Source organism: Notothenia coriiceps, unplaced genomic scaffold, assembly GCF_000735185.1.
Source record: "Notothenia coriiceps isolate Sejong01 unplaced genomic scaffold, NC01 NC01_scaffold00026100, whole genome shotgun sequence".
Taxonomy (NCBI): Eukaryota; Metazoa; Chordata; class Actinopteri; order Perciformes; family Nototheniidae; genus Notothenia; species Notothenia coriiceps.
Window position 1 is genome coordinate 331,826 of NW_011358801.1, and position 18,165 is coordinate 349,990.

The 18,165-nt window shown below is 40.7% G+C and overlaps 1 protein-coding gene across 1 annotated transcript in view; it reads right to left on the minus strand.

Moving 5' to 3' along the window:
- The window catches only part of LOC104956571 (protein AF-10-like), a 38,181-nt gene extending 27,207 nt beyond the window's left edge, over positions 1 to 10,974 (minus strand). The window contains exons 1-6 of the mRNA XM_010784071.1: positions 10,611 to 10,974; positions 6,366 to 6,445; positions 4,399 to 4,453; positions 2,246 to 2,355; positions 2,060 to 2,163; positions 1,749 to 1,842 (exon numbers count right to left, since the gene is read on the minus strand). Of these exons, the coding sequence (XP_010782373.1) occupies positions 1,749 to 1,842; positions 2,060 to 2,163; positions 2,246 to 2,355; positions 4,399 to 4,453; positions 6,366 to 6,445; positions 10,611 to 10,773 (606 nt within the window). The 5' untranslated portion in view covers positions 10,774 to 10,974. The remainder of the gene's footprint in view (positions 1 to 1,748; positions 1,843 to 2,059; positions 2,164 to 2,245; positions 2,356 to 4,398; positions 4,454 to 6,365; positions 6,446 to 10,610) is intronic.
- Between the last annotated feature and the right edge of the window lie 7,191 nt (positions 10,975 to 18,165).

The following is an 18,165-nucleotide window of genomic DNA, read 5'->3' on the forward strand; positions in this document are numbered from 1 at the left end:
CCCCACACACACACACACACACTTCTCCGCCTCATTCTGTTTTCATTTACTCGTTCGTTATCTGACCAGCTTCAATCTTGTAGGCTACTCACCTCGTTTCTTGTAGCCCTCGAAAGGGTTTTGGAGGGTGATCCCTCGGTGAACGGGAGTTGAATGGCTTTCTTGTCCGCAGCAGCAGAAAGCATTTTCGAATGTTTGAATGAATCAAAGTGGGTCGCCACCGTCGATTTTCTCTTATGCTGCAACACACAGTTGCACGGGGTGCAGAATAGTTTCCCCCCACTTTTTGCCCGGTCTTTAGTAGAAATGTTCGTTGGTAAATGAGCTCTATACAGTGTTGTTTACATTATGTGATGCGCGAGCTGATGACGTCACGTCAAGACGAGTTAACTTTTTTTCCTTCTCAACTTTGTGTGGAAAAATGCGGGGATTATGCGGCCTTTTGATAAATATGCGGCTTTTTAAAAATCTGCGCCATTTGGCTGATTATGCGGTAAATTCTGCGATCGCAGAATCGCGTTTTTCTGGAGGGTCTAATTTATAAACCAGTTCTAACATAGTTTTCATACGTCAACACAGGCTCACTATTTGGCAAGATGACTAAGCCTTATATTGGCTACTTAGCGAGAATCAACTCGGTGAGCAACAGATACCAAGGATGCTGGCTGATGAAGGAGACGAAGTAAGCTAAGTAGCCAATATAACACTTAGCAGTACAGATACATGTGGGCTCACTATTTGGCAAGAGGACTAAGCCTTATATTGGCTACCTAGCTTACTTCGTGTTCTTCATCAGCCAGCATCCTTGGTATCTGTTGCTCACTGAGCTGATTACCCCCCTTCCATCTTGATGTTTCTTGGCATCTCTTTATAACCATTTATTTACGAGTTACTAACATTTAAAGTTGCCAAAAAGGAGCCTTGTTGTAAAGTGTAAAACACATTCCCATTTATTAATGAGTTACTACAGTTTACAATAAGGCTTAGCAGGACAGATACATGTGGGCTCACTATTTGGCAAACAACCGGCCACAGTTGCCCTGTTTATCGTCTTATAAAAAGCTTATTAAGGATTTATAAAGGGTTCACAACCTAATTAATAAATGAATTACAAACTATCCGTAAACCCTTTATAAGGGCACTCTTATTGTAAAGTGGTACCGAAAAGCTTCTCTGAAAGCACGTCACGGCACATTATGATTGAAATCAAACGTCCAATTAGGTTAAGCAGAAAGAAAGCTACTAACAGTGTTGACCATTAAAACAAGAGCTAGCTGCTGTTGGAAAGGAAACCGTAAGAAATAAATGAGTGTTTAAAACCCATAAATAAGGATGAAGCCTGATTAGACTGGTTTGACCTTACAGTTAAAACCTTAAAGCACCTCCAAACCAAACCCGCTGTGCCCACTGTGGGCTTAGTGCAAATACACAGGGGAGTGGAGGGGAATATGGGCCACGGTTAGAGAGATTAGATGCATTAGGAAGGGAGGAGGACTAGATGGAGGGGTAAGGACAGGTGGTTTATCTCTCAGAGGAGGGCAAACTCACAATAGGAAGAGGTGCTCTCACTGTGTAACAGGTAAACCAGTATGTGTGTATCGTGTCTATATATCATCTGTTCTTATCGTTAGTTGAACACACACACATCGTCATTCGGATTGTTAATAGAAAAGCAACCACTCATGCATATCTGAATTTTAAGTTTAGAGTATCGAAAGACATATGAGAAGATACGAGAGGTCACTCACCAATTTGCTGTGGTGGTATTTGCAGTATCCACAGTACTTCACATTGTCTGCGTCCGATCCTTGCTCCTCACACAACAACCCCGCAAACTGGGCACTGTGGCAGAGAGTAAATTACATTATTTGTAATATAAATCTCTCACTTTTTATTTGATGGGCATTTCATTGATGGTATCAGTAGAGAGGGAATGGCGATCTGGCAGAGAAAGAGGGTGCGTGACATGCAGCATTTGTGCCATGCATCCTATCCACATGAGCGCTCCACAATCTCCCTCTTTGTGCAGTGAGGATTATGGGATGTGAACGATTCTCACCATGTGACGTGGAAGGCCTGCCTGCAGCCATGTTTGTTGCAGGTCATACAGGCTCCAGTGGCTGCTTTACTCTCTCTGCCCTGGTCCTCGCAAATATAACATGTCTACAAACAAACAGAGAAAAACAATGTAATTCAAAAACTTACTTTACATGTAATTGCGTTACTAAATGAATGATTTCTTTACCTTGTTATAACGATCATGTGGCACAGACTGGAGTACTATCGGCTCCATCGTCGAAACATTCGCAAATTCTACTTCCGGTATATAAAGCGCACAAACTACATGGGCCCAGCCTGCAAAGACACACAGAAAACAACCATCAACCTTTGTATATATATGGCAGAAAAAGGGATTTATGGCAACATTTATAAGATGTATAAGCTGTGGCCGTCTTGAAAAAGGAATAAGAAATGTAAAAATGTTTGTTGATTGACTGATAACCTGGAGAATCAGCAGGGTAAAACAAACCCCAGCCGCTCTGATTTGACATTTTATAGACATAACGAGGATTGATGAATCAATAAATCAATCGTCAGATCAATACATTATTTAAGTTACTGCAGCCCCACAGTCATTCGTTGAGTACCTTTCAACGGTGGATTAAACGTCTTTGGCCAAAACCCTGAGAACCGATCTAAAATCCTCATGTGGTCTGGCCCCGATGTCTCTTTTGGTTACATTTAACATATGAAACATAAATTAAACTTGAGTTCAATGCTGAATCGTAAAAGTTTTTAATTTGCAACTTGGTAGTTAATCTACCCGAGTAGCCGTTTATGGAGCCCTAACACACACAGCTGCCTGTCAGCGAAGACAAACTGGGGGCGGCGGGATGACAGAGTGGCAGCAGAATTGACGAGGAGCTGAGGAGGAGCAGAAGGCGGTCAGCGCGAGGTCAACTGGAGGTGGGAGTCTCCTGGAGGTGTCTGTTTTTCCCCATAGCGGAAACAAAAACAGGCTTAAACTTACAGTTGAACCCCTGACCTGCCTTTGACCTGGGGGGGGAGGGGGGGCAGAGGGCGGGACATGGGGAGGCAGCGGGTGTGAAATGGGGGCATGTTGTTGTTTTGAAGTCCCTCCAAGAATCTGGAAGAGGCCTATAAAACAGGACTATAAAAGTGGCACAGCCTTCCTCTTCAAACCAAGCGTTCACTTTTATCCCCCAAAAACCCAACAAAGCATCCCCTAACAAACAGACGCTACTCGGAAAAGTTATCGGAGTCAAATGTGTTCAGACTGAGCTTTTATACTGTAGGAAATCTGGGGAAAATGCTGTATTTTCTGGAAGATCTTTTGCTGTAAACCCTGACACGGGCAGCAGGTATAAAAAAAATAAACTAACTTCGTCCATGTTGTTCTTACTGTAACGCGTACTTTTAAAAAGTGCCTGTACAGTGAAACCACAGCAACATCATACAAAATATGGTATCCAGATTTTTTAAACTGATTTGTAGGAAGTGAACTTGTCGCTAAATCTACTTATTTGTATTAACTTATTAACCCCTAAATGAATGTATGCCACAGATAATGTTTTAACCTTTTAGTGGAACAACTGCCCTCTAAACACATGCTATGAAAAGATACCCAATATTTACAGATAAAGAAGACCAAAAAGAGGATGTGAAAAGCAGCTGTAAAGTTTATTTCTGTCTCCGTCCTTTCTTCACTGTATGTTCAGATCAAATACTCGTTTCAGGCTAATCCCTCCGCTCTGCTTTAGTACTGTCCCACCTGAAATAACAGCAAGTACCACACAGATCAACAAGTGAAGAGGAACTGACAAGGGCGGAGAAATGGACGGTGGAGGAGAAGAGACGGTGAGAGAAAAATGGCAGGAAAAAAGAGAGAGGGAGAGAGGGGTCATGGGAAGGGTAAAATAAAGGAGAAAGTAGTAAAACGGTGTGTGTTAGTGTTGTCCTGATGCCTCCCTGCAGGCCTGGACACAATCCCACAGCTGTGCCTCTCGCTCTGACACACACACACACACTATTTACAGTCTCCACCAAGCTGACCTCCCAATGAACCCAGAGGAGACTCCTCACAGGCCATGCACTATACCCATCCTGGCCCGCCCCCTCATAAATACACACACACACACACACACACACACACACACACACACACACACACACACACACACACACACACACACACACACACACACACACACACACACACACACACACACACACCCCTTAAACTTGCCGGTGACATGCAATTAATGTCCAAACTACACAAGAGGCTGGCCACAAGTGTGTGTGAGTGTGTGTGTGTGTGTGTGTGTGTGTGTGTGTGTGTGTGTGTGTGTGTGTGTGTGTAGCTGAGAGGGATTCTACCTCCGTTGTCTGTCCTCTTGAGGGCTCCGTCTTTATGGGGACACAGCTCACATCTCTTTGGGGACAGAAGAACCAAAAACACACAGAAAAATAAAGTTAAATACAAAGTGACCAGTGGCCCTCTCAGTGTGTGTATGTGTGTGTATGTGTATGTGTATGTGTGTGTGTGTGTGTGTGTGTGTGTGTGTGTGTGTGTGTGTGTGTGTGTGTGTGTGTGTGTGTGTGTCTCGAGTCGAAAACAACATGTTACAAAGAGCACAGTGTGTGTGCAGAGACACTTACATGTCCCTTCTTTCTGAGAGAATAATCACATGTTGGCTTCAAGCGATTATGAAGTGGAGATAAACTGATCATTGAGCAGCTACTGTAAGCCACTTTTTGCCAAGTCATCATCATTCATATCCCTGCAACGAGCGTGAAGAGATGGGAATCTTAGGGTTTTGCGTCACAAAGTGTTTAATGATGTCCCAATTTATGTCTAAATTCACAAGATGCTTGAACTCGACTCTTTCGGACTTTAGAAAATATATACTTTCATTTATTTCTTACATTTTTAAAACTATTCAAATGATACACGCGTAAGTCAGCCCTCATTTCAACAGTCCGCTTTCTACGCAATGATCTGCTCTTTTTAATATGTTCTTAAAAATATAGAAACATTTCACCTCTTTAAGTTTCACCGCCTGGAATGACGGTTCCTTCAAGTAAAATAAAGTTTGGGCGTTTAATAATTGACGTATCTGCTTGGATGTAAAGATGTTTGACACTGCTCTGCACCGCTCAAAGGCTCCTCGTGTTCTTACGTGACCTGCTTATCGTTGTAGTTCTCCCCTTAACGTGTGAATGAGAAACCTGGTTTCCCGAATCAGTTGAGAGGCTGGAGGACAAACCTAGTTATCCTGCTACATATCTTATGAGGGAAACTTTGCCCTGAGCACACATGAATACGGCAATTCTGCAGATCATTCCTAGCACCTGTATCAACAACTACGCAAGTAAATCTTGTCTGACAAAATCTCGACAGGTCCTTAGAAGTTTGCCGAGGTCATATTAAGTTTAAACTCAGCACGCCTTTAGCACCGAAGAAGTAAAATACAGAGAGCCAACATCAGTTGTGTCCTGCATGATTTAGACGTCTGAGGAGAGTGGGTCATATACTCGGACCAGATCAATCAATAATACATATTTGTCCTGCTGTTGTGCCATTTTTAAGATGTTGAATGTTTGAGATGTCTTAATGTAATGGAACTGGATGGCATTGCTCGAAAGCGCCAACAATATACATTTTAAGAACTCAACATCAATGTCCCGGTCACTCACGGTAATCCACAGACCCCGACAAAGTGTATTTGGTTTACTGGACTCACTCGAGCAGCATTTGAGATAATCTTTTATAGAGCTTTCAAATCAGGATTAAATGTGATTTGGGGAAATATGATGGTAGCCTGTGCAGAATACAGAGTGTGTGATCGGGTCAAAGGACAGCGGGAGATGTCATGGGACTCAGAAAATGCTGCTGGTACAGGATGTTGCTCCACAAACAGAGGCAAGTCTGTCTAATGTCATGTCTCTAAAATGCCTTTGATACTGCCATGCTGTATTGAGATTGAAGATGACATGATAAGCATTGCGGGCTAAAAAAAAAAAAGCAATATTAGCTCAGTATGCTAAAGAATGCTCTGTAATAAATGATGTTATTTAAAGCAAGCCCTTGTTAGGGACTTCGTAGATTTGTTACCATAACATCGTATATATACACAGGGTCCCAGGATGTAATAAGGTTAGACTGAAGAACCCTTTAATGCAGCAGTCAGTCATTGATGTTGCAAATGAAGCAAGAAAAAAATCCAGGCTTGATATGATGATAAAATATAATTGTATCTTTCCCTCTTCCTAAAAAACAACGGCTTATAAGATCGGACATCTTTGCACAAATGATAAATGTGTAGATGGATTGTGTGACTCACCACTCTTGCAGCTCTCTCCTGAGATTCACACTTTCTGCAGAACCAAGGACCGGTGGGCACCTGCACGATGCCATAGCATGCTGAACACAGAGAGAGAGGGGGGGCCGTTAGAGTAAGCCCTCACGATCACAACAAAAGAAGACATTTTACACCACAGAATACATCTACACAGTGATAATGTGGAGGCGTGTGGCGCAGTGGATAGAGCGTTGGGATCAGGGGAGCACAGGTTCAAACCCCACTACAGTCAGCATGTCGTTGTGTCCCTGGGCAAGACACTTCACCCCAAATTGCTCCTGTGGGATTGCCCACAGTATTGAGTATGTAAGTGTACTAAGTAACATGTCATGTAAATTAAAAGTAATTTGCATTTCACCCTCTAACAAAAGCCACAGCACAAATAGTTTGTTTTTAGTCTGCTGTGTGGCTTTGTTTGTCATTGACATAAAATGACAAGAGAAGGGATCAGAGAAAGGTTGTCACGCCCCCAGGCCTCTGGCTCTGGCCCCTCCCAGCAGGGGGTTGTAGTACCCACATGTCTCCCTCAGCAGGACAGATCGCGTGCTCATCTTGTATAACAAAGAGTGAAAAAAGACTAACAAGAACTTAACCTTGCTGGAANCAGAACCAAGGACCGGTGGGCACCTGCACGATGCCATAGCATGCTGAACACAGAGAGAGAGGGGGGGCCGTTAGAGTAAGCCCTCACGATCACAACAAAAGAAGACATTTTACACCACAGAATACATCTACACAGTGATAATGTGGAGGCGTGTGGCGGACAGGTTCAAACCCCACTACAGTCAGCATGTCGTTGTGTCCCTGGGCAAGACACTTCACCCCAAATTACTCCTGTGGGGATTGTCCACAGTATTGAGTATAGGGGTCGACCGATTATAGGCGAGGCCGATATTCCGCATGTTACAGATTATCGGTATCGGCTTTTTAAAAATCAAATTGCCGATACGACTTTGGCTCTGATGCGGCCGTTTCTCTGGCTGCAGTCACCACTGTTCACGAGCAATGTCCCGCCCACAGCGCTATCTGAAGTGTCAATCAACACTGAAGATTTTCCGGGCTGCAGCCAGCCAGAGAGGCGGGACCTTCTCAGATTACAGGCAGGTGCGAAGAACGCAGACACAGGCAAGCAGCAGCGAGTGGTGTTTCGAAGGTAAATCAGTTGAAAGCCGAAGTTCAATAAACATCCCAATCCCCTATGCTGAAGTTGCAAAAACACCACGATCTTATGATCCATGATTCTATCAGTTTCCCAGTTACACAGAGACAGGGGGGCGGGTAGCGTCTAGCAGCGGAGAAACTGTGACGCGCTGGGACGACTGCTAGTGGAGCCTCGCAGCAACTCTGCTTTCTGCACCACAATCTGGTGCTGCTGAATTGGGACTAATGAATGAGTGAGACTCAAATATCAGAAGTTCAGAACAAGTTTTAGTAGTTTTTATTTTTACTTTACTCAGGGTGACAGAGAGGAAACCAGTTTTAAGATGTTGAAAAGTTCATTAAACACAAAAAGGCATTTCAAAGAAGTTCTGTTATTCTACATTTCGACACCAAGATTTTATGATTTTACTGCAAATGTATATCGGTTCCAAATATCGGTTATCGGTCTCCTTGATTACTAATAATCGGTATCGGCCTTGAAAAAGCCACATCGGTCGATCCCTAATTGAGTATGCAAATCGCTTTGGATAAAAGCGTCCAACAAGTGACATGTAATGATAATGAAACTAAAGCAAACACAAACACTCTTGATAACATCTTTGCAATATCACATCTCTAATTCTGACACTTTTTTACAACAGCCAGGATGCAAACATGTTACTAAACTGGTTTAAAAGCAGAACATAACAGTATATCCATTTGACACACTTTTTATATCACTATAAAAGCTGACAGTCTAAATGCACAAAAAATATGTGTAAAATACTTTTACAAAAGGCAGAATTGCTGGTAATGCCTGGTTAATGTCAACACGTGTTCATGTTTTCAAGCTTGTAACACCATACATGAGGAGTCTGCATTCACATAGGCCACAATCTTCACTTCAACTCCTACATTCCATTAAAAAGTATTTTTATTTTACTCACTTTGGATGCAAAGTCGCAGGGTCAGAGAGGCTATTGACGTCATTTTACTTTCATTCATTCTACGAAGTTATCTCAATTCTTAATATAGTTTAATTTCTAAATCGCATTAGCAAACAACATGATTTACATCATGGACCGCAACTTCAGGAACACACAGTTCTTTCACCGTAACAGATTGTACGGATGATCAAACAACTCAGACTTTAAGTTACAGTACAGTTGGTGCTAGCATGAATAGCCCACCTCTACACTTTTTCAGATTATCTCTGATCTGACCCGAGCCCTTAATCCAATGGTATACACTGCTTTAATCCAGATTTATGAGAACAAAACACCCGAAAGGTAACAAAGTGCTAACATCAAGTAGCACATGGTTAGGATATTTAGCACAAACTGCATAATGGGCTCATTTGTATTATAATGGCAGTCTGATTGAAACACCTAAAACTTTTCACTAAGATTGAGAGTTTCAAACACACAGAAGACATGTTTTTACACATCGTGTTTTAACTATAGGGCTGCAAATAACAATTTGTTTCAATATCGATTATATTATGGTTATTATCGTCTTAAACGGGATCTAAGATGTTGGTTTATAATGATATCAAAACAACAGGAAATGTCCATACAGTATTAAGAGGTCTTTGGAAAGCACTACTTCTCTTTCCTGGCTCTTTTTTCATCCATCTCTTTAAGGGATTAAATAAATGCCAGCAATCTGACAGAACAATGCAGAAAAAAAGACACTCATTGGACAATGTTTCATGTTTCTAGTTAATATTATCATAACTTTCATTTAAAACACTGTCCTGACTGCGGTTCACAATATTAAAGTAATAATATATTCCAAACATACTACAACTGCAAACTAGCATGCAGTAAATTAAGAATAGACTGTACTGCCTAGTTGATTACTAAACCACAGAATTTTAAAAAGACCACATTTTGTTTTGATGCGAGCGTTTAATATGTGATCCGATATCCAAAACAGTCCAAACTACAATCACTGACGTCTATATTTAGAAACACTTGGCAGTACTGAAGCTTCACAACTCAACTTTCATCTGGGACAGGCTTTGCTTGATGCTAAAAGTATAAAAATCCACTAAAAATAACTTTCCTGCTGAGGCTGGAATAATATGATGCAGTCATTAAATACTAGGCTATGAAATGTGGCACTATAATATGTAATAACAACATAATAACAAGGCATGCTTAAGACCAGCAAAGTGGACAGGTGGTTAAATAAAAAGCAAGTTAACAGACCTACTCTCACTGGACCTATTTTGCAGTCCATGCAATATCAAATTAAAACAAAAGAAAGTGTGTTTTCCTAACAAGTGCTCATCATTGAAATGCATCTGTGTGTGTTCATGCCGAGTTGCTGACATTTCGAATAGTTTTCCCCCTGCCTTTGCCAAGTGGACACATGGCCAGCTGTTACACTTGTAAACAGTGGACGTCATCGTGAGTCATCTTGGGTGAATAGTGTCTTGGCGGCACTGTATTTGTTTACATTGCCTGTATTTAGATTGTTCTATTACTGCCACTATATCTTTGCACCTTGTCTTCTAATTGTTTATTCACCTTGTTGTTTGCAACTTGTGTGTAATCCTTATTTATGCACAGGTACACTGGGAAATGTCGTTTCTACCTAAATGTCACTGCAATGTAAATAGATGCATGCATATCATAACAATAATAAATGCTAACATGTAGCAGCTAGAAACCATGCAATTGATGGCTTTAAAAAAAAGAGTCAATATATGGGGTTCTTTCCATAATGCGGTCTGCACTATTTCTTTAGTAGTAAGTTGCCGTATCACATATCTATAAAACCCTTGGTGGGAGTTTTGCGCGCACTTTCAGACTTCTGACAGGAGTGTATCCCTCCTCTGGATCCCGCCTGACAGGAACACAGAGGGAATGAGAGCAACCAGAATAGCTCTCATAAAGCAGCTGTCAAAGACCGTGTGCAGCGGATTAAAAGCCAAAATTAAGAGCCAAACAGTGGAGAGCCTGACCTCAGCCTGGCCTAGTGAGGGCAGGCGGAGGAGGAGGCTCCATAACCTTGCAATAACGCTAACTAGCCTGTGAGCTAAGTGCTAACTCGTAGCCTGGGTGAAATACGCAGCTTTACCTTGATGCACGGCCACGTTGCAGCCGTGTCCGTCGCAGTACACCAGAGGGTTTTCCGCCCAGCCTCGCTCGTCAGAGCAAACACAGCAGCCGCCGATCATCTCCTTCATATTATTCGTCGACCACTCGTCGTCCGCCGCCAGACAACGCTCGCCGGAGACCATCTACGAAGAAAGCGGACATGCGGAGGAATACGGTGCACAGCTAATCAGAAAAAACCTCCGCCGGAGACGCCCTACTTTCCTACGTAGCTCTAGGTTCCTCTCGGTCGAAATGTCATGTTTTTAAGGTATTTACGTCCCTTTTTTGACACCGTATTTTCTCACCAAAACATCCACTTCACGGCGCGGCGGTGAGGAGAAGAGGGGGGGGGGACTCCGTAGAGAACCGGATGTGCGTAATGACGCACGGTGTGCTCTGTCACCGGAAGTAAAACACCGATGTGATTGGCCCGCTGAAATCCGTTTAGGCTCCACATGGTCGAAAATGTTTGAAAGTTTTTGTGGCAAATATACTTTCCTTTGCTCGACTTACTGTCAACAACACTGTTACACAACATGCAGGTAGGCACTACAATCTGTCGGGTTAACTCAAGTACTTTACTTAAGTAATATTTTGACACAATAGTACTTTACTTGAGTATTTACATTGTTTGGCTACTTTATACATTTATACAGCGGCCAATTATATACTTTTTACTCCTACAGGTATTATACATTTACTAGTTACTTTTTACATATAAAAACACAAGCTTATAAGATACGACACACTTCTTTACTGCTTATCAACAGTGTATTTTCGGAAGTCTATAGAAGTTGCTCCACATCTACAAAATAAATCATTAAAATGTATATGATATACACTGTATTTGTTAGCTTCAAAACACAGAATAACCAAATATTGTTTAATACTGTGACTGAAAAGAGACAATATACATAACCAGTACTTTTGCTTTTGAGGTCCACTGTGCAGAAATAAAATATTGAACATTTGAATTACTTGTTGCTGCTAATACTTTTGTACTTTAACTTAAGTCATTTTTATTCAGCACTTTTTACTTGTAATAGAGTATTTTAAGACCATAATACTTCTACTTAAGAAAGGGATCTGATTACTTTTTCATGCACCTATGTGGGTTACTGACAGAACTATTAAACCAGAGGTACATGTTGATATGTTGTGGAGGAGATATTCAGGCCCTAACTGTGGAATCACCCCCTGGAGTAAAAGTGTTGCATTATGAGCAAAATGTCCTGAAAGTGTTCAAAGAAAAGTATCCATTTTGAAGTAAAATGTTCCCTGTCAGTGTTTAACCATAAGGCCTGTCTATATGATGTGTTTTTAAAAAAAATAATAATTACTTCTTTTTTTTAAAATAATTACTATTATTGAGTGGCATGATTTAACAAAGTTCAATTACATGCAGGTGGGGTTTTTTCTGATGGAAAACAATTAAAAGCAGGGTGTAAACAAAGGGGAAGTATACAAGTCTCTACCAGTATCCTACAGTGGAAATACTGCATTACACCTAAGCTAAAGGGCTTGAATTCAAAATATAACTAGAAGTATGTTAGCTATATTACCAAAGTATTTTTAAAGTACAAATATTCATTGTGAAGTCAAATGTTTTCCTGTCTGTTTTACTATTATAAAGACAGTATTGTGTTTTTTGATGGCTAATTCTGCTGCACAGTTTACTCTTACTGTTCTTTATTTAAGTAACATTTTGAAAACTGTACTTGCGTATCTCTGTAAGAATGCTTTTGGATTGCTGTCACACTACTACTGTATAGTAGGACTGTGAACATGTTTAATTATGTTTCGGGCTTTATAATAATTTTCAAGTTGCAATGCAGAATATTTTCTAGATGTCATTTATGTTTGTACACATGCATACTTACAATTATTGTTTTATTACTGCTTGTCAAACTAATCTTATGCAACATGGCAATGATTTAAACAAAACATTACTTTTATAATTATATAAACAAAAGGTTTTCAAAATAAGCCAAATGTTTGTTGTCAACTATTAGGATTCACTGCTTCACTATTTTACATTTATTTTTATTATATTTGTAATGTTTTATTTTGGACAAAAAAAAAGACATGTAACTTGTGGTCGGAAAACATTTAACGCATATTTAACTGTATATAACATTTTAAATAAATAAGGTTGGCCTCACTGCAATTGACTGATTTTATTGACTAAATCATTAATAGGTTAATTGGTTGGCAGAATAATCAATGAAGAAAATAATTGGTTTCATTAGTAGTTGCAGACCTGGTGTGTTCACACAGAAAACATTAATAAACCAACATATCGAGTGATATACACTATATTCTGGAAAGCTGCTGGTTTTCCATTTCTGTTTGAATTTTCTTTTATTCATGATTTACTTTACTTTTTTCTGTAAGGTTCTACTTTGATAACTGGCACGTCACTATATTACTCGTGGATATTTGTAGTTATGATAGAGGCTTAATAATTAACGTTCAAGCTGTAATGCAGTATGTTTTACAGATGTCATGTTTGTTTATATTCCTACACATACATCCGAGTCACTTATCTTGCTAACTAATAGATGACAATAACTGGGAGGCTGTGGCGCAGTGGACTGGTGCGTTGGTGTTGGGATCAGGGGGGCACAGGTTCAAACCCCACTGCAGTCAGCATGTCGTTGTGTCCCTGAGACACTTCACCCCACATTGCTCCTGGGGGGATTGTCCACAGTATGAGTATGTGAGTCGCTTTGGATAAAAGTGTCTAACAGGTAACTGGGTAAAAAAACATGAAATGTATAACTGGTGCACCATGCTATTGAGAAATAATGATTAAGAATAAGATGGTGTGGGCCTGCTGAGCGTAGAGCTGGGAGACTTGAGACAGAATTTGAAATGCTATTTATTGTAATATGAATACCTTTAACTAAATGGGCTTTGAGAATCCTATATCAGGCTGCTTATCAGACATGTCAATATACAGTTTTGTTTTGACAGCATCCCCATGCTGTTGCCAAGGATGCTCCACAACACACACACACACGCTATTCCAAGCACTCAGCTGCTGCTTGCATCACCGATTCCTCAGAGCGAGCTCCCGCTCTTGGTTTCCAGAGAAACGTAATGACTTGCCAATAATGCGCAAGAGCACACGAGCGTCCTCCATGTAATATGGTGAGCGAGAGGTCCCTGGGAGTGCCTGCCCCATTGTTTGCTTTAATTTCAAATTGCTCAAATGCTCCAGTCGACACTGGGCACTGCACTAAAAGGGGTAGTGGGAGGGATGGGGAGCTGGGGAAAAGGGAAAAAAGTGAATTGTGTGTGGCAGGGGAAAACCTATTAGAGCTGGAGAGAACAAAGGGAGGCGAGGGAGGGGGCAGCGGTTGTGGAGGGGCCCATATAGCTACTGAAACACTGAAAATGGCAAATGATTTTTACAACTTGCACTTGATTAAGTCAAAGTCTGAGCGAATCATGTGTTCCTCTGTGTGTCAGTGAAGAGCTTTCTCTGAGTCCGACTGTGCTTCAAACCCATGTGTGACCTCAAACTACATATAGCACTCAGAATACTTATCATTTAAAGTATTATATTATTATGGCAGTATGAAGTATTATAGATTTATTGCTCAAATTGTGTATGAAGTTAGTATTTGGATGACGATTTCTAAATCTCCTGCATCAGTGTTTTTGCTACAGGCCTCGAACTGTTTGACTAAATTAGCTGTACTGTGCTTAACAGTTTTCTCATGCCACATAAAATATATAATTAACATTTAACAGACTGAAGAACCGTGCACCACTTTTCCACGATACAGAGCAGGATGTATGTCATAGGCCACTGACTTCAACATTTAGCCTGTATTTTGTGGAGACTTGCAATTAAACCTAAGACTGAGATAACATCCTTGAAAAACATTTGATTATAGTATTTCAAATTTGGTCAATTGATTTGGCAGTTTGTGAGCCTTTAGTAGACTAGAGAGTTTAATTAGCTTTCCTGTAGTATGCTTGACAGTCACTCGTGCTTTTCTTTGTCCTCTTTGGGTCTATGTTTAATTGTCAGAAATGTGACTTCACAGCACTTGAGTTTTAAAAAGTCCTGTGATTGGGTCCTGCCTGTTTGCTCCGGCTGAGGGAAGTTTTGTGGTCTCTCTGTGCAGGATGGGGAACCTGTAAAATACGCTGGGAGGACAGAGCACTGTGAAAAGCACCCCCACACCCACAGGCTTCAGCATCTGAAATGGTATTGTGTTGAAGCCATTGCACACACACATATTTGGAAACACTTACCTGCAGGTTATTTGTTTTGCCAAATGGTTACAGCTCCTTATTTGCTTCCTAACTCCATCTTTTTAAAGGCTACCGTGTTTTCTTCACATGTATACATTCTTAGAAAGAGTAAGGAATGCTGTTCAGAAACATCAAACCAGTAATAAAATCTAAATGTTGTTCTTTTAAGTTTCATAGTGAAGTGTGTGTGTGTGCATGCATTACAGGGAAACTGTGCAGAAAACCAAAGCAGTCTGCGAGGAATGTTTTCACAGACTTAGCTCATAAGCTTCAACAAATGACTACTGACAGCCAAGTATAGCACTTTATTTTAAAGCATTTGTATTCTCAAACAGATGCCATATGCTGTTTTCAATTCATCAATGAGGAATGTTTTTTTTTTTGTCATGTAGAATGTAAGTAGCCTACGTGGCAAAATAAACAGCATAACATTGTTTACGTTAAGTCAAAGAAAATGTATGCTGTGTGACATATTTGATCAGGTCTTACACAAGCTATCCTAGTATATGCATTTAGTCCAACTATTATTCTTTAGATTGAAACAATGAAAACAGTGTTTCAGAGACAAAGCAGTGAGTTAGCAGCGTGCCGGGTTTTCAGCTTTTCATGTGATGGATTCCATTTCTATCTTTACATCCACATTTTTCCCAACTCTCGGTTGCTTTAAAACATTCAATTTTAGTTCTGAGAATCCCGCAGCCCCTATAAATGCATCATTAAAGGTAGTAAAGCGTGATAAGAAAACATAGGGTAAGATTTACTTTATTGATCCCAATTTGGGACTTTTGTAAACAAGGCATTGCACATAATGTGAAAATGAAAGAGTAGAAAATTAAAAAACTCAAAATTGAAAATAAAACAGAACTAAAAAGTCAAATCTATACATATTGACAGTGGAATATACATATTCATTTAGGCAGTAACTATAGGTTTTATACCAGACTTCATGGACAGCTTATGTGTTTTTCTGTTCTGTTTCAAATATCTCTTGTGTGGACATGGTCTGATTCTGTGTGTCTTTCTTGTGGTTTATTGCACTTTATAGTACATGTAATATCTGTAGTAGGCTATGAAATGGTTATGACAGACCATGTGCATTCCCATCTGTATCAAATGATTGTAGTTCCTGTGTTGGGAACGCTTGGACCAAGTATTTGTTCATCGCTATTCCAATAGAAATGTTGCTGCTTCGTGAAGCTTGGAATAAAAACATAGGTTGCAAACACTGAAATGACCCGAGAAGCCGAGTGAACCCTTTACATTCAGGAGCTATAATGCTTCTTTTCTTTTCCACACCACATTCAGAGGCATCCGTATTTACGCACGGTGTCCTCTCTGGTCGGTGAGTAGCACAGGGGCCCTGGAAAAAAAATACAAACAGTCCCAACACGGAGGGGTGAAAGGTGAAGAGAGCCCTCCCCCACCACTGTCCGCACACACTTCAGGCTCGGATTGCATGTAAAATCACATTCTCCGGGGGGTGGGAGGAATTCATTGTTTTGGCATGGGGCAGTGGGTTTGTGTCATAAAAAGTCTATGCTCTTACAAGTGCCTGCGCCTCCTTGACCAAGTGTCTCCATAAAACTCGACGCAAAGCAAATGACTTGGAGCAACACGAGTGTTCAGAGTTTGAAGCCTATTCCAAAAATATTTTATGCCCAGTGAGTTTATATAAAATATATGATATTCAACCATTTTAACAGGTTACATAAACCTCGTCCGGGATTGTATGAAGTGTGGGGACTTTATATATATTTTTGCAAGCCTGTAAAACTTAAAGCAAATACGTCATTTAGTATTTAAAGAGTGCTGAAGACATTTTGTTCCTTCTCCAGCATTGAAGTTTCAAACTATTTAAATCGTGTTAAAAATGTTGGTTACACTGCGCAAAACCCCGGAGCATTGGTCATTGGTCATGTGTGTCCATCGGTCGTGCGTGTGTGTGTGTGTGTGTGTGTGTGTGTGTGTGCGTGTGTGCGTGCGTGCGTGTGTGTGTCCCCTTACCGTAATCCGTCTCTGACAAATTAAAGAAGTAGATAAAGCAAGAAGTAAACATTTGCCATGTGTTGGCCTTTTTAAAATAAAAACTAGACGTTATATTCATTTAAGTTTGAATTAAACTATACATCATGGATGTTCTTTAAAAGAATCCAGGTTTAATTGACTCCAATTTAAACTAGAACAAATACGTGAAATGTCCACGACCTCATTACACTGCATTACGTAATTGTAACATTTTGTGTCTCCACCACGTAGTCATGTCGTCAAGTATGTTTGTGAGACCAGGTTGACATCCTGCAGGTTAAAGTGATTTTTAGTGATTCTCCCGTAGTGCAACTCATGCAAAGCTACAGGCAGGAACAGCAATAATGTCCTTCTCTATCTCTAATGAGTCTAAAGTGCAGGACTTCTCGAGCATTCCCTGCCGGCTGTTGAGAGAAACCTCCCCCGTGTTTGAGGGCTCTCTCTCGGCCACTCGCTCTGCTTCCTCCCCTCCACATCCCGGCGCAGAGGCTGCAGAAACTGCCCTGTGGCATCTGGTGCATCTCAAATCTGCATGACAAAAGAGTCCCCGGTCCTAATTGGAAATACTCCAGTGTGTACACATGCACCAGGTTATTTATATTCAGCAATTATAGCAATATTATATTATCGTTTTAGGAGGTTTGAGATGGTCCTCAATTCAGACCTGCAGGTAAACGGAGAGCTCTGATTTAAAAACACAAATCATGGCGTCACTGGCAGAGGTTTGGAAAATCCTAACAGTACAAATAACGATTTTTAATAATTGTATTTATTTTAAATACCTTTTACTTTGTCTATTAAAAAAGAGATGGTAATATATTTTATTTATATGTAATGAAGTTTTATGGATAACTCACATTCACAATTGCTTTAAGCAGACGGCTGCTGTTCAGATCAGTTGGTGTGCGTGTGTGAATGTGTGTGTGTGTGTGTGTGTGTGTGTGTGTGTGTGTGTGTGTCAGAGGGAGACAGCACCCCCTGCTGGACGTCCTGCAGCTCAAACGGTGTGTTCACTGACTCACTGGTCCCTATAAACACGTTCTCATGTTACGTTGTGATGTCACACTGTACATCTCGTCTGTTTTCACCTGCTTCAATTCAATTAACCTGAATGCTGCTCCTCTGCTGCTTCAGGAGTGTGAGCGTCTCTCAGGAAGTCTCTCTCTGAACTCTGCAGAGGACTTTGGTGAGAACACACACACACACACACACACACACACACACACACACACACACACACA